Below are 25624 nucleotides of genomic sequence, written 5' to 3' on the forward strand. Positions count from 1 at the left end.
AGGAAGGAGGAGGAGGAGGTTAAACGGCGACCAAGAGCCAGTTTGAAGGCTGGCAGGGAGCGCGGAGCCGCTTTCGCCGCCTCTGCCTACTACTGCAAGAGCTTCTCCCAGACAGCAGATGAGAATGTGGGATTTTGGGTGCTGGGATGCACGGGGATCCGGAGCAGACATCACCAGCCTGGGTGTGACATTGATCAAAATCCCTCTGGGAAGTGGCTTTATTCTGAAGAATCTGTGCAGGATTTTTTTTTTTTTTTGGTACGAGCAGAGGCACAGCGGGGAGGCTACCAGGGGATGAAGGCAGCTGGGAAGGAGCTCGTCCGCTGGTCCAGCCAGGCTCCGGGGCAGGAGGCCGAGGGCTGACTGAGCACCGTGCCCAGGGCAGCACAGCACCCATGGGGACAGCTCCATGCTCTGCAGCCCTGCAGAGATTGAAAACAAGTGAAGGCACCGTCCTTGGAGGAACTGTACATGTGCCAGCTGCAGAGCGAGTGCTGCTCCGAGGACCTTCTGGAGAAAGCTCAGCGCTGCTTCAAAGCGGCTGAAATTCAGGTCAAGGAAGGGATAGAGACAGCTGCCTCCCCTTCACTTGCATGTGGGATCCCTAGAGACAATAAAGGGCCCTTGCTGCAGGACAGCCTGCCGGGGACATCGTGGTGCCCTGTGCCGAGCAGCACCACTCCAGCACCTACATCAATGCAGCATAAATGTTTTCCACCCCAGCTTCCAAACACAAAGACGACAGCTGCCTGTGCCCGGGCTCCCTGGTTTCTCATCTCACTCCTCTCATGCTGCTCCCCTCCCTTCTGCACTGAAAGGTGGGCTCCTCTTCCCACCTGCCACCAGCCTGCTGAGCCCATTGCCGGGCAGGTGGGACGCATCTCTGGTAGCAATGCAGGGGGTGCCTGGAGGCAGCGCAGACACAGAGATTTAGGGAACCCTGCACAATTGGGCAGCAGGGATGGGTGTGCAGGACCTTCCCCGGGCTGTGAGTGGCACCAGCAACAGCTTCACCTGTTCGAGGAGCCGAGCCCTTGCGCTGCAATTCGGAGAAACGCCGCGAGGATGAACGCCGAGTGCTCTCTGAGCCCAGCCGTCAGCAATTCCACACATCCTCGTCTTGTGATAAACCCCAGCACATTACGAGAGGGAACCCACTGCTTTCTGCAAGTCTTTTAAAGAGCTTTGTTCAACACACATGCATAGCTGTTAAAAAAAAGCCCTGCATCGATTCTCCTGGCACTTCTCCACCAGCCCATCCCTCCCCTCACCTCCCAAACCCGCCGCTTCTGCATCGCCCTTTGTACAGCAGCATTTCACATAACACGCTCACTGTGACGAAGATATGCTGCTGAACTCAAAGAAATGCCTTTTGAGCACACCTAAGCTTCTTTTTAACCAGGAGGGAGACACAAAGAGCACACGCTACTCACTGGGATATTATGGCTTGCGAGCGCTGCTTGCGCGCAGCCCCACCAGCCCCGCAAACTTCTCCAGGAGTCAATAGCACCGAGGATTTAATAGCTGTGGGGATGGAGCTGTGAAAAATAAGTGGGCTTTGTTTGGTAGCTTCCTGCCACTTGTGGAAAAAAAAAGGCGGTTTCAAACACTGCGGTTTTAAAGCTGGTTATTTTTAAAATACAGATTGAAGGAGGCTTCCAGCTGACACGGCGGCCCACGGGATGATGTTGTTTGCGAAGCGCTGGTGAGCAGCTGGAGGTTCCAGAAACATTCGTCCCTGCTTCCCTCCCGTGAAAGCACCTGGGCAGGACAAACCAAAGGAGAATTTGGCCTGATGGATCCATGTAGCTCACCAGCACGGCAGCAGAGAGGAGCAGTCAGGAGGTGACGTCCCCTGCTGGGATCAGGGGACCCCAGGCATCACCTCGTGCCCCAGGGGAGAGATGGAGCAGGGGCACAACCTCTGGCCCATGCCAAGCAGGCTGAAAAGCAAAAACTGCTCACCTTTGATACAAAAGCCCCGCAGCTCACTCGCTGCATCGGGAGGAAGCCTTGCTCTTATTTACAGCAGCAGCCTGGGACCCGAGGTCTGAACTGAAAGCATTTGCTCTCTTTTCGAGAAGCTATTTAGTCCTCTGCAGGGGAACGCACAGCATCTTCATAAATTTCAGCAATGTCCAGAGGGCAGCAAGATCAGAGAAAATGCCCTGACCAAGAATCCATCAATCTCTTCAAGAAAGAATCAATTTTTATGTGCTTGTAGCTGTGGGGATTATTGTTGACCTTGTGAAGTCATAAATAGAAGGCAGCGCTGGCAAAGTCCCCGCTTTCATCCGGCTTGTTTCTCTCCTCCTTCACCTCCCTGTTTTCGGGAGGTAACAGCTGCCTTCATGGGCAGCCTGGAGCAACCTCCCCTGGTCACATCCCCATGGGATTTTTTTTTGGCAGAGGAGCACCAGCCCTCGCTGTTTGCAGGCTCCATCTCCTGCCTGGGGAGTACAGCCAGAGCTCAGCTCCCCAGTGGGGCACGGCGGTGATGCAGCCTGCAAGATGCACCCAACATCTTCTCTGTGCTCATTTAACCCATTCCCACAGCTGTGCTTTTTTCCCCACCATCCACGCATGGGCTTAATGCTCCCAGGTCAAGTTGTGTTGCTTAATTAAAGGGTCAAGTACAGCATGCATTTCTGCAACGAGGGAGCTCATCATTTAAGTCACCACACTCTCAAAGACACCTGCAACACCCAGTTCTGCTCCAGGCATGCCCAACACCCCTCGTAGGGGCTCTCAGTGTGTGCAAATGTTTCTGCAGAAGCAGCACAAACCCCAGAGAAGCCATTTGGAAACAGGATCAGGAATCCATCTGATTCATTCTTGGCACCCATCGGGCTTTTGGGGTCCTTCCCTGCGCTCTCACCTCCCAGGGCATCTCGTAGGAAAAACTCCGGGTCTTTCTACAGCAGCACAGGCTGGCATGACAGCACGTTACACCACAGTGCGGGAGTAAAACAGCACCAAGAAAATGCTCCTTCTCTTTGGTTTTAATGGCCACTTGCCACCCACACCAAGACAGCCGCGTGGGATGTGCTGAGAGCTGGCCCAGCCTTGGACAGGTGCCTGGCACTTCCTGGGCGACATTAGGCAGACAGACAGGTTGCAAAGCTTTGAGAAGGCTGTTGAAGGAGAACACAAAGGGAAAATGTTTCCTTCTGCTGGCTTTGCGGAGCATCCTTACCTGCTCGCTTCACACAGGCTGCCCCTTGGAACAGAGCCCCGCTTGTCAGCGCCGTGACAGGCGGCAAGGGACCACTGCCTCTTACAGACCCGTTTTGTTTTGCCACAAATCACCCACCTAAGGAAGCGGCAAGCATTTTCCCACGTCATGCTTCAGTGGCAAAAAATAAGTCAGCATCCACGTGAAATTGTTGAGACGGGGACCACGAGCGGCAGCAGCGCGACCAGGAGCACGCTGGCTGCTGCAGAAAGCTGCAGGCGTGGAGCAGATTTCCTGAGCCAGGCTTCACACGGGGCAGGCCCCAGGCTGCCAGACACCTGCACATGTACTCTGCGCATCACAAAATAAACCTCACATGCACTGCGGGGTCACCTGAGCCTCCTTTTCCTGGCATCTTCAAGGAAAATGAGAATATTCCCTACCTGCCTGCATGGGGCTGGAGGATGCTGCTCCGGGACTGCTCTGCCTGCTGCACAGGCTTTGGACAAGCTGTGGGTTTGGGGAAACAGCCCCTGTGCCAAGAGCTTCGCCTGTTACTCTCTCACTCTCTCCTGGGCTCTGTGGGGCCAGAAGCTGAGCGCTACCAGGCTCCCCTTGAGCAGGCTCACGGCTGCGCTGACATTGCTGCACCGTGCTGGGTCCTATCCCGAGAGCCACAGAGGAGGAGGGTCAAGAGGGTCCCAGAAAAAAAAGATTTCATGGCATTCACCCCTCAGCACAGAGCTGTTGGCATCCCCCTGAGGCTCCTTGCATGGCTCCACGTGCCCAGTGGGTTGCAGAAGCAGGGCAAGCTCAAACCCCCCAGGGAAGCTGCTGCTGGGCAGCTTCAGCTGTGCTCAGCCCCCTCTGGCCCCACTCTTCCCTTGCTCCCCGCCTGCCACGTAATACACGGATCACTAGGAACCAAAACAGGGCTCAGAGCAGGATCTAAAGAAAATGAGAGCAGGGCCTGAGCCCTATGCAGGTAGGGGCTGGGTGCTGCCCCCCAGTAACATCCCACGGGGCACAGCTTGCTGTCCCTCCATGGAAAGCGAAGGCAACGCCATGCCCCAGCAGAACATGGGGAAATGAATAAACCACATGCCAGGCAGGCAGCACGAGCAGCACTTTAATCAGGTCAAATGAAATTTAAGATAAGCTAGATATGAATCAAGCTTTTTTTTTTTTTTTAAATATCCTATTAACAGATCATGAATGGCTCAGCTCCAGAATATGAGCAAGAAAAGAAGCGGAGGGCTCTGCAAGCATGAGGAGACCCATCTCACCCTGCTCCCCTCTGCTCGGCACAGCCTGGCTCCTGGTGCAGGTCCCATAGGGATGTACGTGTCTGAGCACTCACCTCCCTGCTCACCTGCCCCATTACCAAGTGCCAGAGCTTTTAGACTTGCTCGCGGAGCTCCCCCCACCTCGGGCAGCCGCAAGGATTCAGCAGCATTAATTCACCATCATTAACAACTCCTGGAAGGTCTCAAAGTGGGGACAAACACAGCAGGCTGAGCTGGGGTGGCACAGGACCACCAGCAGACTATCAGGAGCACAGCACCAGGCAAACAGGACCATACCACCGCTCTTGCTGGATACGCAGCCCCCAGCACCCCACCAACTAATTAAAGAAGGGAACAGCAGCATCCTGTGTCAAACTGTTCCCATTTCCTCCAGCTCAGGGATTCATGCCACAGCAGCACAGATGTGTTGGGAGGCTTCAACAGACCCTGCAGGAATGGGGTAAGGCACAGGATTCGTAAACCTAAAAGATTTTGCAGACCCGTCTTCTACTCAGACAGCCTGCCCTTTGAAAGCTGGAGCGCCTCGTAAAATCTGGGTCACTTCTGAGAGATTATTTTGGAACAGTGGAAAATTGTTTTGACAACTTCAAACCCGTGGCCTTTTTTTTTTTTTTGAATAAAGTGCTTTGGAATGACTTTTTGTCTTTATGGTCTACTGAAGAGAAATCCAAGGTAAGACCCAAACGAGACGCCCCAAATGGTTCATGACAGAGCTCCGTGCACTCGCCCCCACACAGCCGGTAAGGTCTCACCCAGGCCAGCACTGTCAGAACTGATTAACTGTACCCCTTAAGTCATCCCCTGTCTCACAATGCTCCTAACTTAAGCCAAAAAGAGGGATTTCCAGCCCAGCAGACAGAACTCTGCGGAGAATCTTTCCCATCCAGGGAATTGCTGATGACCTGCGTAATAAATGGGAATGAGAAAATATTTGTGTTACAATGGAGCATGAAGGGGGCAGACCAGAACTGCTGTCCCATAAGTGGGGACACATCTGGGGACGTGGATCTGGGTAGCAGCAGTGACCTGTCAAAGTACTGGTGTCACCAGGATTCAGCACCGTCTCCTCCCTCTCCCCACCACTCCTCTTTCAGGAGAGATTCACCAAGCTCCATTGCCGTGATTTCTCCAAAGCGCAGCCCAAACAGCACAAGGCAAGGCTGTGATGGGTGCCTGGGGGGTACAAGCCCACCCCACAGCCAGGGGATGGCCCAAAGCCCCTCTGGGGACCACAACAACCCCACTTGCACCAGGAGCACCGCAGTCCCATGGGTGCTCCGTGGGCACCCACACCCTGTGGGACCCTCCCCACACAGCTCCTAGGGCTCTGCAGAGCAGGATGACGGCAGACGGAGCTGGTGATAATTTCATTTCCCTTGCAGATGAGGCCCTGCTCCCTCCCCAAGCACCTCATCAGCAGAGCACCAGTCCCTACAGGGCTCAGCACCACCCCCTCGCCCAGCGAGCCCCGGGAGCAAATATTCCCATCCTGCAGGGAGCCCTGACCAGTGCTATTTTCCTACCGCCTCGTTGCAGGCAGTCGAGCTGACAGGTTTGCTTATTAATGACGTTATTAAGATTAACTATTAATAACAGCAACAGCTTGCTTTTCCAGCAAACCTGGTTCCCCGAGACCCCACAGATGCCAGTCGCTGCAGGCTGGCTCCATGCGGACAGCCACCTGCACCGCCAGGCGATGCTCAGGAGGGGATGCTTTATAGGGCTGCTGTCCATGTGAGAAAGGGGCTTTGTGGGGCCGGGCAGAGAGATGAGGTGCGAGATGTCTCTGCCCTTACCCGGATGACCTAACGGAGTGGTTCCCCACCATCTCCCCAACCCCTTTGTCCCACCTTGACCCCATCAATGCTTTCCCACCCCATAGACATCACGGTGCAGGGACCAGACCTTCCCAGCTCAGACCCTGTTCAGACAGGGAGACGATGCCAGGTTGAGCAGCAGCCAGCCCAAATCCACGCTTTTTGGCAATACACTGACTGTTTTGCTGCATTTAAATAGTCCTGAAAGCACTGCTGACCTTAACAGCCCCATTCCCCCGCACAGCTGCTTTTGAAGCACACCATGCTGCACCAAAGCCAAACCAAGTTAAAAGCAATTAAAAGCGTAAGACCAATTAAAAGCTAGACCAAAGCCTCCCCAGGGATTTCAGTTAAGGCTGGTGAAAGCCCCATAAAGCAAAGCTGTAGGGTTAAGCAGGTTCCCCTGCAGACCAGGGCACAGCCACCCCCCAGGTGCTGTGCCTCAGTTTCCCCACTCACCTCCTCCAGCTTTGGCTTGGATCAGGGCGGTCACTGGCTCCCCGGAGGGTGCTCAGCCCCTGCAGCACCCAGCTGCCTGCACCTCCTCTGCTGGAAGTCCTGCAGCGAGCAGAGCAAGAGCCATTATGAAAGGTGCTGCTGGAAATATTTCCCCCACCCCTTTAATGGGGCTGTTTGCACTGAGAGGTGACCGATGGGCTGCAGGTCAGGGGACAGACACAGGGCTGGGGTTTTGCACTCACCGCTCTTCCTCTCTACCCGCTTTACAAGAAAGTGGAAGTAAAAGTGAGCCCACATGCTGCCCTGAGACCTGCACATAGACCAGCATCCCTGCAGCACGAGGGCTTTAAGGACAGCGTGTTAGAGTCCGGAGAAATCCCCATTCCGGCTGCCCCTGCAAGCCTCAAAACACTGCCCAACTTCACCGTTCCTCAGTTTCCCCAAGTACACCCTAAGGAACACCAACACATCGCTGTCCCAGCCTGGATCCCCCGTGTCCCTGCCTGGTCCCTGCGAAGAGAGCGATGCTGGCCCCGCGAAGGAAAAGCGGGATCCAGCAGGATCCAGCCCCGCTTTCATTAATTTCTGTTGAATAATTAAACCCTGGGAAGTTAATACTTTCTACTTAAAAACTCAAACTGCAGTGTTTGTAATTACCATTTTATTGAATCATTAAAAATTAAAGGGCATCCTGAGGTTGCTGTTAGTGTGAGAGCTGCGCTCAGCCCCGTGGAGGAGGAAAGGGAGCTCCTTTTCTCGTGCCAGAGCCCGGCAGCGGATGGCATTGCTGCTCCATGGGGCAGGTTTTGGGGGCCAGCAGACACAGGAGGAACAGCCCCCGAAAAGCTGGGGTCCCAGCTGCAAGCCCAGCTCAGCTTGGGGCTGGTCCTGAGCTGTGCCTGGTATCCAGAAGAGTCCAGACCCCAGGATGGGGGACCCCAAACCACCACCCATATCCCTGCAGGACCAACTCACCAAGGCAGCCGTGGTGACCCCACGCCATCCCTCCTCTCACAGCCAGGCTTTGGGGCTCTCCCAGAGCCCCCACCTGCAGCAGCACAGCCCCCGTTCCCCTAACAGCCCTTTATAGGCTCCAGCTGCTCCCACCCACCTGCACCGTGCCTGGGCTCAGCCACCCCACGCTGGGAGCCCTGGGAACAGGCAGCAAGGGCAGAAAGGTGCTTTTAGGGCCGTAGCTATGAGGAATCCTCCTTCCTTCCCCCCTAGGAGCTGTGTGCTCCTATCCCTGCCCCATTAATTTATCCCATAACAGAGACGTTTAGGCTCAGGATTTGGAGCCAGAGCACCCCCAGCCCTGCAGAGGCGGCGGTGGGAGGACAGGCCGATGGGGATGTCCCATCCCCAGTGTTCCCTGTCCCCAGGGAAGCTCCCTGCAGGCAACCAGCAGCTGGAGACATTGGCATGGCAGCGGGCAGAGCCCTGTGTGCCCACCTGGGAGCGCACCGAGGCCTGCCGGGGTGTCCCCAGGACGTCCTGCTGAGGACACCTCCTCTTGCAAAGGAGAGGATTTGACCTCCCTTTTTTTCCCCGAGCCCTTTTGTGACTATTCTGGGAAGCCAAACAACCACAGAACCCAAACAGGAGGTGCTTTATTGGCTCTGGGTGGGGAGGAAGAGCTGTTCAGTGCGATCCACGTCGCGGCACCGCTGCCAAGCCAAGGGCACCCCCGGCCCCTCCTGCCGGCTCCGCTGGCCCCTGCCTGGCCCTGCTCTTCCCTCCCTGTCTCCGTGTAATTTCTCCCCGGAGGCAGCTGCATTTCCACCCTCGGCCACTTCAAGGCTCACCTTTCTGCACAATTTGCAGTCCTGAGCATCAGCAAGCCGTGTGGCCCAGGAGCATCCAGCAGACCTTTCCCCCACCAGCCCCCGCTGCTCCAGTTTGGGATGCTCAGCCCCCTGTTTGAGGTCTGCCTTACTCCACTTTGCACCCCCCCAGCCCCAAGTATCCCATTTTGGCGGATGCAGCGGGGGCTCAGCCCTGCTCTGCAGCACCCCTCTGTCCCATCCGTCCCTATGGACCAGCACCATCCCCACCGTACAGGTCCAGCCCCAGCAGGATGGTCCCTGGGTCCCCAACTCGTTTCCATGGCAGCTCAACTGGCTCATCGGTTTCCATGGCAATGAGGTTTTTCCCTCCCCATCCTCGGTGCTGGGGAGTTCCCAGGGGTTCCCATGGCAGCTCCCCCTAATTTTGGGACCCCCAGGTCCCCCAGCAGCTCTGCCCAGCGAGCAAACCAGTACAACCAGTGCATTCCCTGCACAGGCAGCCTCTGGCTGCGTCCCCCCAAGCCTGCTGCGAGCACAGGGTACTCTCCCCTAACTCATTGGGAGACAACATCAATTTTTCTCCCTTCTGCCACCCCCTCAGACCCATCCCTGGTGATTTCCTGCTGCTGGCGGCTGGAGCTGTGGCTGCGGATGCCTGCCAGGTACTTGGCTCTCTCTCAAACTGAAAGGAGCTGCCTCTTAAAGCATCCCTCCGGTTGCAGGAGGAGGCAAGCTTTGTAAAAATGATGCATGGCAGATGCAGATTAATTTTATTTCCCAGTCCTGTGGAGGATTTTGAGCTAGTCACCGATAGGGGACTAAAAATACCACTGGGGTCCTCAAGTTTTTATTTGCCTGTTCAGCGGTGCTTATTATGGTGTTTTCCTAAACACCAGCCGAAATCACATCCAGGAGAGCAGTGAGAGACCCGGTGGGATGGCAGGAGCTGGGGTGGAGCAGCACCGAGCACCGGCTGCACGTGGGGTGGCTGGAGGATGGCAAATAGCATCACACCAAACACGCTTTCATTTCACATCACCCGCGAGATCCACGGCACAAACCTCTGCAGCTTCGGATAAAGCTGAGCTGTGGAGTAAGGAGCATCAGCCTGGATTTGCTGGGCTCCTAAAAATTGGTCGTAACAATTCATGGGACTGCTGCGGCAAGTTTGGGGTCTTTGGGGTATTTAATAGAGCTTTGCCCAACCTGCTTTGATATGTCCTTGGCAGAGGCACCCTACACATCCTGTGGGGTCAGCGCTTGGGGGAAATATTCGCAGCCTCTCCTGAAGGCAAATCGCGTGCTCTTCCCCAGGGCACCAGCAGCATCTTTCACTTTTGGGGTGTTCCCTCCCCTGTTTCACCCATGGTGCTTTTGGATCTGGGTCTAGGCTTGGTCCTGAGCTGCCTCTGGGGTCCGGAGGGGTCCAGACCCCAACAACAGGGAACGGCAGAGAAGGAGGGGAGGTGTGCTCCTTAACCCCGCTGAGACAAAGCCATCGCTGGAGGACGCTACTGAATTAACGCGCTCAGAAAAAAACACATCAGAAAAAGAAGAGCAAGCAGACGTTTTCATTCAGGCTCCTTTCAGCATAAAACAGTAGTGGAGGAGGATTAAAAAAAAAAAGTCAATGAAATCCCCCTACAATTTAATCCTTGGGAAGGAAGCTGCACTACTCTGAGCACACCCCAGCCGTGCAAGAATTCAGCATCCTGGGAAAAGAGCCAATGGTGCAGCCGAGGGCTGCCATCCGCTGCCCACCACCACCCCGGGAGCAGCGCCTCGGGGGGACCAGACCTCGGAGGGACCCTTTTGGGATCCCCGCTCCCCTGGGGCTGTGCCCGGCGCTGCCCGTGCTCAATGGCTGCGTAACTCCACGTCCCCGGCTTTCCTGATGAAGCTAACAGAGATAGCGCGGCTGTTGCTTGGGGTGGAAAGATGATTAACCACTGTAATCCCAATTACAGCTTTTAATTGGGATTAATCTGTGGAGTCAATTAAGTGTGGAAATGCATTGCCTCCCACATTTCTTTTATGAACCGTTTGCTCCCCGGCCTGGTCCAGAGCCACAGCTGGGAGGGAAGAGGGCTCACCTCTCCTGCCTAAGGACACAAAAACTGCCAAGAGCAGGGCCACCAGCAGGGCCACCCAGCAGGGTTCCTCATTTATCCCCCAGCAGCTGCTCTTTTTTTTTTTTTTTTTTTTTCCCTCCTAGAAGTGGATGGGGCCAGGTTTGCAGAAATAAAACCAAGGTGGCAGATCAGGCAGCTGCTCCCACCGCCCCGCACCCAGCATGACAGCCAACAGCGCTGCTGGCAGTTCCTATTATTTTTCTCCGCACTCTCATGAAAATTAATTAATTCAATTAATTGATTAAATAAACAAACCCCCCACGCTCAATGACACCGAGCCAGCTGCGCCCTGTGGCGAGCTGCAGGAACATCACCTGCTCCCGGGCTGACATGCTAAGAAATGCCTTGGAGAGGGCTCGAGGACATGAAACTGGGGGAATTTAGGAACAAATCAGGCCTGGCAAGTGAGGGGCTGCAATGCAACGCTCAGCAAAAAACCCAAATAGTTGTATTTTCATGCAAGTTGCGAAGCCTTCACTCATTTCTCAGAGATGCTGTCGGATGCTCTGAATCCTCGGATGAAAGGAACCAAATCAGGGCAGATTGTTATTTCCTGTCTTCGGGCTTGTATTTATAGAAAGGCTGATAGGTCTGGTGGCTCTCCTTAAACAAGCACAAGCTAAAAATAAGCCACTGTTTCATTCTGGCCTCCACCAGGAGCTGGACGTGAGACGTGAGAGGCGTTGGCCCGGTGGCTGTGGGGTCCCCAGGGGATGGAGAGGAAGAGGCTGGCGGCGGCTCTGCGGGGAGATGGGGCTCGGATCCCGGCTGCTTTCCTCCACCGTCATCGGGACAGGGGCAAAATGCTCCGAGCCCCTTTTCTCCTGGCTTTCCAAAGCCAGCACTCGGCAGTGAGGGCATCATCAATGCATTTTGTCCACCTTTTCAGGCAGCAGTGGCACCTGCACTGTGTGGCCATGACATGGAATCACACCCCACAGAAACACCTAACCCCCCCCCAAATCCTCCTCCAGCTCTTCCCATCCTCCCAAACTTCATTTTTACCTCCTTTCCAGAAAATCTGGGTGCCAGGGCCGGACTGCATCAGTGCCAGGCTAGGGACGCTCCAGCCCCCCCGCAGGTGCTGGTGGCACAAGCTGCAGCCTCAGCACTTCTGCTCCGCGCTGTCAACGGGTCGTTGGTATTTCTTTGCCTGCCTGGGGAACTGTATTGAACAGTCCCTATCTCTCCTGAGAAAGTATTGAGCTGGAGTTTTAATGGCTTTCCATTAACAAGGCACAATAGGTGTCACTGGGAATTATTGCTTGATCTGGTAAGAAAGGGAGCACTCAGTCCCGTGGCTTCAAAAGGGGTTTTCACCCCCCCTCCCCAAATTCTTTCTTCCAGAGGAGGAAAAAAAAAAAAAAAGGGAAAAAGAAAAAAGGCAAAAGATTTCACTGCTCTTTTCACTCGGTAAGGCTGAGGACAGATTTTCAATTTGTTAACTTTCTTTATGGCTCTGGGTTTGCCAAAAGGAGCAAGAGATGAGGGGAAGAGACAGGAGATTAAATACACGAGTTTATTTTGGGAAGGCCTTCTAAAGGAGGGGGAAAATAAAAATTGTAGAAAGCAAAAGCAAAAAAATAATTAAAAAAAAAAAAGGCATGACACCAGGGAGACAGGACTCAATTAAAGCAAGACCTTGAGATACACGAGCCAGCAGTCTGGACCGTGGGTCCATTAGACATCCCTGTCAGACACCGTGCTGTGGTTAACGGAGCCGTGTGGCAGCTAGATCCATCACCTGGGGAAATAAACAACGGTGCTTACATCTTCAGCAGCTTCTTGATCTAGCGATAAACCCATAAGGGGAAATAAATGGGCTTCTCTTCCCCGGACTGTCCACACCGGGATGCAATTTGGCATTTTACCCGGGCTGCTGATAAGCAGGGGATTGGGAGGGAAAAGCCGCTTAACGATTTCCTAATAAAGCCCGAGATAAGAGCGGAACAGCCCTATTACCTCCGTCCTGGTGTGATTTACAGCCCAGACAGCTGCTCCGTGTGGCCTAGCGTTGGCAGGACGTGGGGCTGGTTGGGGAGAGGCGCCCGGTCTGCAGCCCTGCGGGATGCTGTTTGGGGACATCAGGACAGGCACCGCCAGCCTCATCCCCCAAAATTATCCCTGTGGCCATGGAGGTGAAACCCAAAGCTCTCACTGAACCCCAGCAGCCTGTTGTACAGGGGCAGGCACCTGCAGCTGGATGGGAATCAGGTCCCCGTGTCAGGCTCAGCACCCCAGAGCAGACCCCACTGTGCCTGCTCCAGGTTTTAGGTGAACAGCCCTGTCCACCAGCAGCCGGGCGAGCAGCTCTCAGCTCCTCACGTGATTTTTAACTGTTTGATTTTATTCACGGTTTCGACAGTTTCTCTTCCCCCCCCCCCACCTGCCCCTCCCGCTGGGGATTTATTCTTTGTAATTAGCTGCGGTAATTAGAATCCCTCTCATACTGCAGCGCTTCAGCTTCCCTTTAGATCTCTTCCATGTTCCTGCTTGATAAAATGTGAAGTTAACGCCTGGGTCACGCTCAGGTCTCCCACCCAGATGGAAATGTGTCCTGGCCGGGAGAGTGGGGTGAGCTCTGTAGGGCCGCGGGATGCTGCAGCGACATCTCGGGCACAGCTGGGACCAGAAACCCCAGCAGGCAGAGAAACAGCAGCACTTTGGGGTGATGCAGCCCCTTTTTCTAGCCATCTCCCCTGCAAAAAGAGGCTTTTCCCCATGCAGCATCCACCCCCAGGGTGACACCAGGGATGGGTGACAGCTGGCGGGGCTGATGGATAACAGCGGAGCATCGCCGAGACCATCACCCAAATGTAGATGCTGGCCCCAGATCCCCGCAGGTCCCTGACAGGTCGTTATTTACCGTGACAGTGGCTGAGGTGAGCGAGCTGCCTTTTATTTCAGCTCGGAGAAAACGGTCCTGACAATGGGTAATTGGGGCTGTGCAGCACGAGGCAGGTGCCCAGCTGCCAAGAGGTGAAGGCTGCTTTAAAAGCAGCTGAGCAGAAAGTGCAGCGAGGGCTGCCCTGGGAGCTGACGTGCAACGAGAGCTGTCCCGAGCCAGCTTTGGGAGCCGGAGCTCTAAATCTCCCTTGAATCCTCATAAATCAGGTCTTATTTGGTCCTTACAGCTGGGAGCTGGATCACCGTAACTGCCTGCTTGCTAAGCAGCAGCCTGGGCGATAGCTTGGGAGCTTTTGCAAGGTGCTGCCTTGAGCCCTGGATGAAAGGTGCCACGGAAAGGCACAGAGGATTGCTGCTCAGCTCTGCGGGGAGAGGCTCTCTCTGCTTTTATTTATACACACGCTTGCCGCAAGACACAAAAATTACTTAATCAATCCTTTCCCTTGTCGGCGTTGCTGGCTGGCTGGAGGCTGCCTGTGCAATTTCGCGCTGAAGCTGACAAATTGCTCCAGGATAACGGCGATGACTCCAGCTCTCGCCTCACCTGGGTCGACAAGCACTGCATGGTGCCCCCTGCCCGGGCTGGAACGGGGGTGGCGAGAGCAGCGTTGTGCCAAAACGGGGCTCGCACTCATCCTGCTCGCTCCAGCGGTCACCTCGAGCCAGGTGGGGACAATGCTCCCCGGCGCTACCGCCTGCAGGGGCTGTCACCGCAGCCCGGCTCTCCGCCTGGGACGGGAGTTATTCCAAGCAGGGAAGGGCTGGGAGTGAGTTTTTCTGGGATGTCAGAGCCTCGATCTCCAGCACTTCTGAGCGGAACGAGGGCTGAGCACCAACCCCGCAGCACCAGACGCTCACCTCCCTCTGGTGAGCAACCCTACAAAAACACACCGGGCTCCGCAGCCAGCGCTAAGGCAGCAAGAGGGCAGCCAGGAGAGGAACAGAAGCAGCACTGAGCTCGTCTCTGAAGCGAGGTTGATGACAAGCACGAAGAGAAGGTAAAGAAGCGAAGATGCTGCTTGGAAGATCTTTGCCCGGAGCTCACCTCCTCCTGCAGCTGCCCCGGGGCTGCAGCGTTTGGGGATACAGACACAGCGCTGCTCTTACACCTTCTCCCCCAGCTTCAACCCTTGCCAATATTTCATCCCAGCTGCTGCAGCACCTCTTCCTTCCTGCCCCGCTCAGACAAAGAGCAAACGGGGAGCTGTGCCCCCACGGGCTGGGGCGCAGGGGTCCCGGGAGGGTTGAGCCATGTGCACCCTGGCGAGGTGGAGAGCAGCACCAGGGAGGAACCCCTGGGAGCAGCATCCTCTGCAGAGCCCCCCACAGGGCTGCCCTCCCCAGCCTCAGCCTCGATTCCTGGGGGCTCAGTCCCCCTTGAATCCACCCAACGCAGCCCCCGTCCTCAGGCTTCGTCCTCCGTGGCCAAGGCAGGCAACAGCAGCCCCCTGCAGCCCCCCCCAAGCAGCCCAATAACTCCTCGCAGAAGGGCTGGGTGTTGTTTCCCCTTTAATTTACCACTTGTCAGGGAGGGAGTGGTTAAAAAATAAATAAATAAAACAACCTCGGATGCTTCAAGAGGATGAAAACCCTGAAACTGCAGTCTGCTGGTGGCTCATCCCCCACGCCAGAAGAGGGGAAGATGCCCCCCCTCCCCAAGCCCCCTTTTTCAGCCACCCTGCCCCAGCCCCAACACGGTCCGGGTGGGTTCGGATGCGGACGGGCGATGCGCCTCGAGAAGAAAACGAAACCAAACGTCAGGACATGGTCATTCACAGCCGGCTGGTAGACGAAACAACCCACGAGAGTCTGGCACCCCCGGCTCAGCGCGCATCCCGCTTTGAGGGATCCATCCTGCTCCCCGGCTGTTGCAGAAGCTTTGAGACCAAGCCCCCGGCTGCAGCACGTGGCCGAGTCACACGCAGTCCCTGCACAGAGCCACTTGTCCTTTGCGGTAGTCGCGGCAGGGGCAGAGGCGCCGGTACTTGGAGTTGTGGCCGGCGCAGCTGAAGAGCAGCGGCTCCTTCTGGAGGTAGCACTCATGGACGTTCTCGGCCACCGCCGGGTAGAGATGGTTCATCTCGTACTCCGTGCTGTCGCAGGTGATGCTGAGCCTGGGAAAGAAGATAAAAAACATGGGTCGGCTTCAGTGGCCCCTCTCTGGGTGGGGAGGCTGCCTGGTGCTTTGCTATAGGGTCTTTAATTCTCTGTCCATCCTCCCTGGGGTGTTCCCTGGGTGAGCTTTGGGCTCTTTGCTGGTTGCAGGAACCATAAGCACTACGCTTGGCACCTTGATGTGGTTGCCAGCCACCAGCCCAAAACAGCAAAAAACCGAACCGTGCAACCCGAGGACTGCCCCAAACCTCATGCAGGCCACAGATGGAGGACTCGGGGAATCACGGGCAAAATCCCACTAAAACCCCTTACATCCCCCCTGGAGCAAGGGGGCCGCCTGCTCCCTGCAGGCACCGTCCCCTGGGAGTGCACCTGAGTCAAATGCACACCCTGGTGTCCCCTGCTAGCCCGGAGCAGCAAAATGAAGACGGGAACCCACAAAGACCCCAAGGAGCAGCAGGACCCCAGCTTTGCCCTGCTCCAGGCTCGTGTCTGGGGGAGCTCCAGCACCGGAGCTGCCCCTGCTCCGTGCCCCTCCAGCCCCCCGAGCCCACCCGCGGCTCCCCCAGGGCTCCAGGCACCGGGGCACGGAGCGAAACGCGCGTCCCGGCTCTAATTCGTCACATAAAACTGTCACCAGACCTCAAATTGCGTGCCTGGCCGGCGTGATGGAAATGGTAATACTCGCATCTTAATTGTCCACGCAGCAGCACGGAGCCCGGTGGCAGATTTATACTCTATTAAAACTTCACTGCTGTGTGTTCAAAAGGCAGTTTTATGGAGAAAGACGTAAAAAAAAAGACAGAAAGGGAGAGAGCACGCAGGAGGCGGAGAGAAACGGGGTGGGAGAGGGATGGTGCCATGCCTGGATGTGCCAGCGCTGCTTTGGGAAGGACAAAACCGTTCAGCTTTTGGGGTTTCAGAGGGGAGGACAAGGGGACAACGGACGCTGGGGGTGCAGGACAAAGCATCCAGCCCTGGGGAACGGGGGAGCATCTCCGGCAGCCCCCCTGGGGTGTCACCACGCTGTTCCGAGGAGGACACGACTTACTGCAGGAACACCTCCTTCTTGTTGAGGAACCTGAAGAAGGTGGGCTCGCAGACCAGCCCGCGCCGCCGGCACGTCTCAGTGCAGGCGTGCCGCGTCTCCGACACCCACACCTGCAGCGAGTCCACCGGGGGCCAGGCGCGGGGGTCCCGGCGGGCGCTGGGGGACCACACCAGGTGGGTGGCGTTGGGGGACAGGGCCAGCACGCTCGGGGGGCTTTGCATAGCAGGGCTCTTGGTCCTGGGAGGCGGAGGAGGTGACGTCGTGGTGCAGAAATCCTGGGAGGGAAGGCAACAGGTCAGTGCCCGAAGGGAAAGGGTGGGGTGGTGGGGATGGGGGCACGGCAGGACGCTCGCGCTGCTGGTGTGGCTCCACGGGTTGAGGACTCCTGCCCTGCCCGCATGGATGGTATCTCCTGCTGGGGAGATGAAGGTGGCAGCCAGCCCTTCCTCTCCCAGTGCTGCCTTAAGCTCTGCAGCAGAGAAGTCCTGCCCCTGGCTCGTCCCCGCACCCCCAGCCTCCCTCCGGCAGCCCCCCGAGCATCTTTGGTGTGTGACAAATCTCCTGCGCCCAGCTCCTGGTGTCCCCCCCGAGAGCCTGCATGGGCCAGGGGTCCCTTCCCCAGCAGAACAGGGATGGTGCCCGACCTGGTGCTGAATGTAGGCGTGGATCCGCTCCAGCATCCCCTCGCAGGTGTACTCGTAAGGCAGGTAAGGGTCCACCTGTGCAGGGGAAGAGCAGAGTGCTGCAGCAAGAGGGAAAAGCTTGCCGGTCCCAGCCATCTCCGGGAGCATTTCCCCACAGGAGCAGCGGGGAAATCCAGTGTAAACATAATCCCCGTTGCCGGCCAAGAGAGTAATACTCCTGTCCCTCCATCTACCACCAGAACAGAAGGGTATGGAAGAAAATCATCCAGTTCCTGAATTAATTCATCTCCTTTTCCTAAAAATAGCAAGTACCACGCAAGGGCACCGCAGGAATCAGACCCCTTCCAGGGCTGGGACCTCAGCTTGGAAATCTTCAATCCAATTTGGAAGAAAACTCAGACCGCAAAGACCTAGGACTGCAAAAACTAGGCAAGCAACAAAGTGTTTGAGAGAAAGAGGGTGAAGGATTAACTGGGGTTTGACCCATACATTGGTTAAAATGAAGTCACCCTGCTCTACTGTCTTTTTTTTTTTTTGGTGTTGTTTGTAAAATAAAACTGCAAAATAAAATCAGTTTAATGCAATAAGTCACTTCCAAATGAAAGCTTCAACACTTCCAGCCCAACAAAGTTTCCAGGAACTCAATAGATTTCCTCCACCCCGGTTTCCCACCCAAATAAATTTCAGGGGCATTTCCCTGGCCCCCTGGAGATGCCGGTGGCCGGCATGTCAGACACAGGGGACCGCGGGACGGGTCCTCACCCCGCAACGGAGCAAACGCCTCCCACAGCCCCGTCCTGCTGTTTGTGCAGAGCCAGCAGCACTCCGGTGTATTTTTAGCGTGGGTTATGAAACGCTGCTGCTCTTCGCTCACTTTTCCACATCGCACCTCCCTCCCCCAGAGCTGCCCTCGCATCCCGGTGTGGAAATCAGCTCCCCCCTCTGCATCCTGGCCCCGCAGCACCCCCAGCCCCTGTGGGGTCACCTAAACCGCCCCCCCCGTGGGGTTTGGCGTGGGAAGGGGCTGGTGCTGGAGCCCCCCCTTCCCCTGCGCATCTCTGCTGAGCTTCGTGCGAAGGATGGATTAGAAGCAAAAATATCCCAAAGATAGTTCAGCCGGAAAACACAGCTTCTCCTATTTCTGCACATCCAAAATAGCCGTCTCCTTTGAAGTACCTGTCAAAGCCGAGCTCAAAAGGCTCAGCCTGCCAAGAAGATTCCTCTAAGCATCTCCCCACCATAAATATCCCACCTGAGATCTCGGCAAGGCTGGAAATCGCAGCTGCTTTGTCTCATTACAGGTGTGCAGCGTAATCGGGGCTGACACCTTGGCAGGCACAGATCCTGCCTCTGAATTAGCGTTGAGTTAACCAGGGCTGAGTCCTTCACAGAGCACGGCGCTGCTGCATGAAACCCAAGCAGGGCTGGGGGCTGTCTGGAGTGGATTTGGGGCTGCCAGGTGCAGATTTAGGGCTGCTTGGAGTGGATTTGGGGCTGCCTGGCACAGATTTGGGGCTGCCCAGCTACAAAGCATCACCAGCGCCGTGCTCACAGCAGTGATGCTGGGGAGCTTTGCTCAGGATGCTGCTGTGCAGACAAAACCTGTAAAACAGCCTCATCCCCCCCCAGCACACCACGCCTGCAGGGCACGGTGTGACCGATGGGATGCAAACTCCCCCCACAGCGTGCCCACCACCCCGGGGTTACCCCAAAAGCTCTCGCTGCCCCTGCCTCCCCTCACCCACGCTCGTTAAAATTCAGCTCCCGCCACCGGAACTGCAGGAAAATGCCAATTTGGGGAAGATAATTGTTTAATTAAAACCTGACAGGCTTGGCCTCCCCTTGACAGCCGCGGCGTTAATGCTGCTCCCCGCGCCGGGAGCTCCGGCTCTCCCCTGGGGGATGCTCCGAGATGAAGGCAGGCAGGGCTGGGGGGGTTCACCCCATCACCCCCACCTCACAGCACGAGGTTTGGGGGCCACAGGGGTCCCAGTGGGGATGGATTCTGCAACCCTTTCCTGCACACATCGCTGGGGAACCCAGGGCCAGAGCAAGGCACGAAGGCACTATGGGATTTTTACAGTCCCGCTCTGGAATCCCAGAGCTGGAGGGAGGAATAAGCCTCCTTGGGTCCAAAGGGAACAAAAGAGAAAAAAAATAAATCCAAACGTCACCAGAGAAATAAGCAGAAAAGTAATGCAATTGTCTGCCAGCACGTAGCAGCAGGCTGGGAATGCTTTAACCAGCTATTTTGGCGGTGATGTTTAATACGCCACTCTTTCAAGCATAGTCTGAAATGTATAATTTTCCATTATATTCCTGTATGTTTGACTTTAATATGATGAAGCCTTCTCCCTTCGCTACACCAGAATATTGGGTCTATTAAATTGCTTGCGCGGGGACTGTTTTTGACAAGGGAAAAAGCTGAAGGCCAAGGAAATGACCGCGCATGGAAACCTCTCCCCTCCTTGTCCCCAGCCCTTGGCTGAGAGCTGCAGCTCTTTGCAGGGACAATTTGCCTGGTGTCACCTCTCCAGGGGGCAATTTGTCTCATGTTTTTCTCTCTCCTGGGCCTTCTGGGCAGCAGTTTGCTGTCTGGGTTATATGGGTGTGGTGCTGCAATGCTCCGAGTCCTCCTTGCAGCCAGGTCAGGGATGGGAGCAACAGGGGAGCGCAAAGCGGCTCCACCGTGGGACAAGCTCCGCAGGGGCCACCCGCAGCAGGTGCTGCCTCTTGCAAAGACACTTTGCAAACCTGAGCCACATCCGAGCCCTGGTTCAAACCTCTGACAAGAAGGAAAAAGTTTTTTTTTTTTTCTTCCAGCAAACCTCGGCTGGCTCACGGAGAAGGACGCCTGCTGCATCTCAACTCCGCTATTTGCAGGGCACAAGGACCCAGCGGGCGAGTGCAGCTTCGCTGTCTTGGGATTGCTGCCACCTCCCCGCTGCTGGCAGCAGCTCCCAAGCCCCTCGAAGGGTCCCAGCACCCCTGGGTGCCAGCACCCCACATGAAGCCTCCTGTGGAGGCACATAAAAGGAGACACATCAAAGGAGACACCTCGTAGCTTCCCCAGCTTCACCTCTGGAAAATGTTTTACCAACACCTGCCTTGAAGCTGCAAAGCCAAAGGTGTGTGATGAGTGATTTTTCAGTGTCACGGTGGGAAAAAAAAGGGGAAAAAATAAAATCAGTTTCAGGTCGGATTTCAATTTCCAGTGTTTCCACCCATCAAGGAGAAAAATGCGTTGTTTCAGGTCAGGCAATCTGTTTTGTTTGGTGAGGCAAAGGGAAATGCATCGTTTTGGATCTAAGCCTCCCTTTCAATAAACGAGCGGGGCATTTTCAGACAAAGCCATGCAGATGGGAAACCAAAACACGTCATCTCATTTCGGTAATGTTGAAATTAAATGTTTCCAGTGAAAAAGAAATATAAATTGATGGTCATTATTCTGAAAGACAAATTTGCCAAATATTCAGATGACACAATGTCCCATTTTGCCTTAGGGAGAAAAGGAGCCAGGAAAACTGTTCCTCCTACCTGGCTGAGAGCAGCAGCACTGAACCGCCCGCTCCTGCCGCTAAGACATTTGTTTTCATTTCCTGCTGTAACAAACATTACTTTAAAGACAAGATACCAAGGGATTCCTGAAGCCAAAGCCCATAATGGGGCTTTTAAACCTGTGAGGTAGGTCAATTTTAGACTTAATTGCCTTGGCAGCGTCTCTAGTACAGCAGACCTTTCTATTTAACAAACAAACAAACAAAAAAAGAGTTGCTCACGCTCGGTCCCTGCTCTGCTTCCAGAGGATTTATAGATCATAAATAAACCCAAAACACAAACCAGCAGAGGTGTGTTGTGGGATTATCGCAGCACCCTTCTTGGCGGACAGGAGGACCTCCTTGGTTTTGGGAGGCAGCCTGAGCTTCTGTCCCTGCTCCCCTTCAAGATTGAATTTAATAGGACCATGAAGCCATTATTTCCAGCCTGGGTGTCACACTGTAATGGGGAAGGCACAAAAAAACCCCACACAGTGCCCAGCCCCATGGCCCCGGCACCCCGACGCTGCCCGTCAGGCCCAGCCTTGTGCCCACGTTTTCTGTGCTCCCCTGCCTCCTGCCAGCTGTTCGGCAACGTAAGAAATGTTAATTAAGGGAGGGAGGGAGGATGTGTTGTGACTGCACCGCAACTGCATTTGCATGAACAGCTGACATGGGAACAGGGAGAGAACTGGTGATGGGAACTCATCCACTCATCAGCCTGCAGCAGAACTTCCCAAAATCCTTTTTTTTAATTTTTAAATCCTGGACTTGCCATTAAACTTCTAAATTACCTGGTCCATATTCAATCCATATTTCAACATGACACAGCTGCCCAGGGACCGGATCACCCCAAAAAGCCAACATTTCCCCCACACTTAATTCTAATTCTCCCTTGTTTTATGCCCCTGATGGCAGGGCAGCCCCGGACACCTCTATTTTCTTTCTCCAATGCCTCTCCCCCTCTCCTGCACACCCCCGAGCATCTCCCCGAGCAGATGGTGCCGGGTCGCTCGCTGCCGCTGGCACACGCCAACAGCTGGCCCAGCGGCACGGCAGCAGGGATGGAATTATTTTTAATTTCATTTTAATCGAGATCCCGTAACGCGTGCGCAAAAGGACAAAATGTTTTCCTAAGTCAGTTTTGTTCATTCTTTGCAGACTCTTAGGGAAAATGAGGGAGATGAAGAGCCGTGACGGTCACCGGTGGCTGCGGTGACAAGGTGACAGAGCCAGGCAGTGACTGCGTTGGCTGGCCGAGGTCCCCAGGCTGGCACAGGCACTGGTGCCTCTCGTGCAGGGACAGGCAGCAATGACAGGGACCTTTCCTGTGTTTTCAGCCCCGGTAAGACCAAGAAGCTGGATTTCTTGGATTTCTACCAGCACGTCTGTGTCTGCTTTGTGTTAAGCCAGGAGGAGCAAAGATGCACATTTCTGCTGGTGACCTCGCCAACAAGCAGGGGACCTGCGAAGCCTGCGGTCACCCCCTGGCCAGCACCACCCCCAGCACCCTCCAAAATCCCACCCCGTGAGCCCCAGTGCTGAGCCTCATCTCAGCAGCACATCGGTATCACAAGGGGATGGTTCATTGTAACCAAGCAAGTCGCGAGCTATCAGAGACCAGCACTTCTCCCCCTCCAGGAAAACCGACTTTACGAATTCGGAAAGGCTCCAGTCCCAGCTCAGGAGGCAAATAATTGCAGCAGTGTGGTTCAGTGCCGCTGCAGTGGGCGCTCTGCCTTCCTGCAGGACCCCTCATGCTCCCCTCTCTCTTTCCTGCCCTTCGTCCTTTACAGAGGCTAATCCTGGGGCAGTTCCTATCGACCTGCTTGATGCCAACAAAGAGCTAAATGGGGGAACAGCAGGCGCAGAGGGCTGCAGCTCCCAGGGAGATGCTCTCTGGGTTTCCCTGCTTGATGCCAAGTAACACCACTGCTGTGCATCTCCAGCCACCCCCTGGTCCCAAACCTCATCTCCCTCACCCCAGCACCGCCTGGCTCCATCTGACCCACACCAACACAAGCAGCACCACGAGCTGCCCTGCAGCCACAGAGGGAGCAGGCTGCAGGGGGTCAGGGCTGCTGCCTTGCACATGCAAATAATCCCAGAGGGGAAGCCAGGAGGGAAAAGCACCTCGTGCTTGAAAGGGAGAGCCAGCCACCTGCACCACCGCTGCTCTAAGTCCTACAAACCACCGGTGATCACCCCAGCCCTTTCTCCGAGACTCACCTGGGTCCTCATGATTGCTTTGATAGCAGCTTCGAACTCCTCGGAGTTATTGTAGTCGACAGTCCACACGTGGGGCTTCCCAATGAAGTCTTCGGCATATGGGTGCTGGGAGGACACCTACAACGCAACAACGTGAGATGGTTTTTTTTTTGCAGTCCCTGCCAGAAGCAGTGCTGCTGTCTAGCACCCGCAGCCGCACCAGCAGAGAGGAGCAGACTGCAGCCGGCTCAGACGCGTTTGGTTTTAAACCACTGCACATGGAGATGTGCTGGGAAGAGAGCAGCTCCTCCGAGCCCAGCTGCTCCCCAGAGTTAGGCTGATGCCCTAAAATTCCCGCTGGGTTGGGATGCAACGTTCCCATCAGTGCCAAAAGTGCCGAGCAGCTCCAAATGTCCCCATCCCCATAACTGGGGTAAAACCTAACCTTGACCTGAACCATTCGTGGGAGCGGAGAGGCAAAACAGCCACATCTCTTAGGTTTGCCAGCTCCAGAAACAGATCAGAGACAAAATCCATCCCCACTGAAGGCAGTGCTGGCAGCTGCTTTGCCCCAATATTGCAGGAAACCACGTGTTGGTACCCCGCCGCCACCCACCTCTGACCAGGCAATTCTGGGGGAACGTGCCTCTTTTATTTAAATCTCTGACACTGCCTTTCTAGCCCCACATTGCTGAAAGGCAGCCAGAGCCCAAAATCTCCCTGTGGGACAGGAAGAGAGAGGATGCTGAGCTGTTTTGGGGAGCACCGCAAAGCAGGAAAACCTGCCAGGAAGAGGAGGAGAGCCACGCTCACTCCTCAGTTTCCTCCCCAGTTTGCTCTCCCTTCCATTTTTTTCCCCAGCAGATTGCCAAAACTCCTTCCCCTCCCCTGTGTGACCACCCTGGGGCATTTCACAGCCCCAGCAGCCAGTGGGGACAGGCATGATTGGGGACAGAGTGGCACAGCCACCGGGCACACGACAGCCACTGCCGGGCTGAGCGTGGGGAGCGAGCGCTGCATTATCCACTTCATTAATAATGAAAGAGGCAATTTTCTCAACCCTTTAACTTTTAAAGAGTTCCTGCTTCACTCAGATTGAATTCCCAGTGACAGGCAAGCCCAGGAGGGATTTCATCCCCCTGCAGCAATGCTGAGGTCCTGGCATCCTTCTCGTTTTGCAGAACGAGGCGGGAGTCGCTGGGCTCAGGCTGCAGGGGAGCACCAGACCCTGTCCAGGAGAGGTGTGCATGGATCTGCCTCGACCAGAAGGGAATTGGCACGGGGTTTTGGGGTCTGCAAGCATCTCCCACACCACGCTCTCCTTTGCAACCCCCAGCAGGGCCCCTTCAATCCAAACACTCTGGATACTTCTGCACCTGAGGGTTTGGAGGAAACCTCTCCAAAACATCCCAGTTTAGCACCGTTTTTTCCCTGGGCTGGCTGAATACGATGCTGTACACTTGCCTCTCTCGATGTCGGCTTCCCGCGGAAGAACTCGTGGTTGAGGGAGCTGTGTGGGGGGTTGAAGCGCGCCTGCAGGAACACGCAGCCATTGGCGATTGCCTCCAGTGGGGCAGGGCCCTCGTAGGGGAACCCAAAGCCGATGAAGAGCTGCAAGGAGCAAACCCGGGCAATGTGAGCTAACGCTGCCCTGGTCTCTGGCACACCAGCCCCACGGAAAGACCCCTGAATAACCCGCCAGCATCCTGTGCTGCTACGGAGCCGCTATGGCAGCTCCATGTGGTTCCCCAATAGCTAAAATGCGTTAAAAACTATCCCCACGGTCAGATGGATGCTCTGTGGCTCACAGCCCACTGGTACAAGACAACGGGGTGTTTGCATCAGTGGGAGCTGTAGAGATCACCCAGAGCGGCTGCAACCGCTGTGGTCCTGCATGGAAAAATGCTGCTTTGCTTGGGGAACCAGGGACACTGTGCCAGCACCCTGCACCTTGCTCTGAGATTCCCATTTCTTTTTATCGAGGCGACGGGAAGAAGAAAAAGAAGAAAAAAAGCCCAAGTGAGAAAGTAATTAATCAAGAAACTTTGCACTCCGTCTGCGAGGAGGAGAAACTCGTCAGACACGTCTCGAGTTGAAATTAGGTGCTCAGCCCTGCTCCTGGGTAATTAGGCCTGCTGACAGCGAGCCTGGGAGGCGAGCAGACACAGGGCTCTCCCTCTGCCGCCCTCTCCTTTAATTAGAGCTCGTTTCTCAAGGCCTGCTTAATGAGGGGCCGCGGCAGAGACCTCGAGGGTGGCCCACCTTCGCCTTCCGCAGCAGCTGCTGGAACTCGTGCTGCGGCAGCAGCCCGTGGTTCTTCACGAAGGCCGGCACCTCCGGCGGCCTCTGCGTCTCGTAGTACACCGTGCCATGGATCTCCATGTACTTGTTCAGGATGGCCAGAAACCTCTCCTTGCCCTGCGGAGGAGTGACGCAAGAATTTGGGGGGCTGACCCCCCAAACCCCTGGGATGGGTGAGATTTAAT

At 55.6% G+C, this 25624-nt stretch overlaps 1 protein-coding gene and 1 long non-coding RNA gene across 4 annotated transcripts in view; both read right to left on the reverse strand.

The window, feature by feature from the left end:
* Positions 1-650: 650 nt before the first annotated feature.
* On the reverse strand, positions 651-8869 carry LOC121057044. Of its 2 annotated transcripts, none has more exons than XR_005813613.1 (3): positions 8564-8869; positions 6759-6857; positions 651-1761 (listed from the first exon to the last, which is right to left on the reverse strand). It is a non-coding gene; the product is annotated as an uncharacterized LOC121057044 (long non-coding RNA). The 2 variants fall into 2 exon arrangements; XR_005813612.1 differs by lacking the exon at positions 651-1761 and adding an exon at positions 4005-5384.
* A 6387-nt stretch (positions 8870-15256) lies between these two features.
* Positions 15257-25624, reverse strand: part of MGAT5B (alpha-1,6-mannosylglycoprotein 6-beta-N-acetylglucosaminyltransferase B) — a 57350-nt gene continuing 46982 nt past the window's right edge. For both annotated transcript variants that reach the window (XM_040530618.1, XM_040530617.1), the window contains 6 exons: positions 25401-25556; positions 24603-24749; positions 23160-23276; positions 17395-17469; positions 16751-17025; positions 15257-15698 (listed from right to left, as the gene is read on the reverse strand). In XM_040530618.1, coding sequence (XP_040386552.1) covers positions 15500-15698; positions 16751-17025; positions 17395-17469; positions 23160-23276; positions 24603-24749; positions 25401-25556 — 969 coding nt within the window. In that variant the 3' untranslated portion in view covers positions 15257-15499. The remainder of the gene's footprint in view (positions 15699-16750; positions 17026-17394; positions 17470-23159; positions 23277-24602; positions 24750-25400; positions 25557-25624) is intronic.

Source organism: Cygnus olor, chromosome 18 (genome assembly GCF_009769625.2).
Source record: "Cygnus olor isolate bCygOlo1 chromosome 18, bCygOlo1.pri.v2, whole genome shotgun sequence".
Classification (NCBI taxonomy): domain Eukaryota; kingdom Metazoa; phylum Chordata; class Aves; order Anseriformes; family Anatidae; genus Cygnus; species Cygnus olor.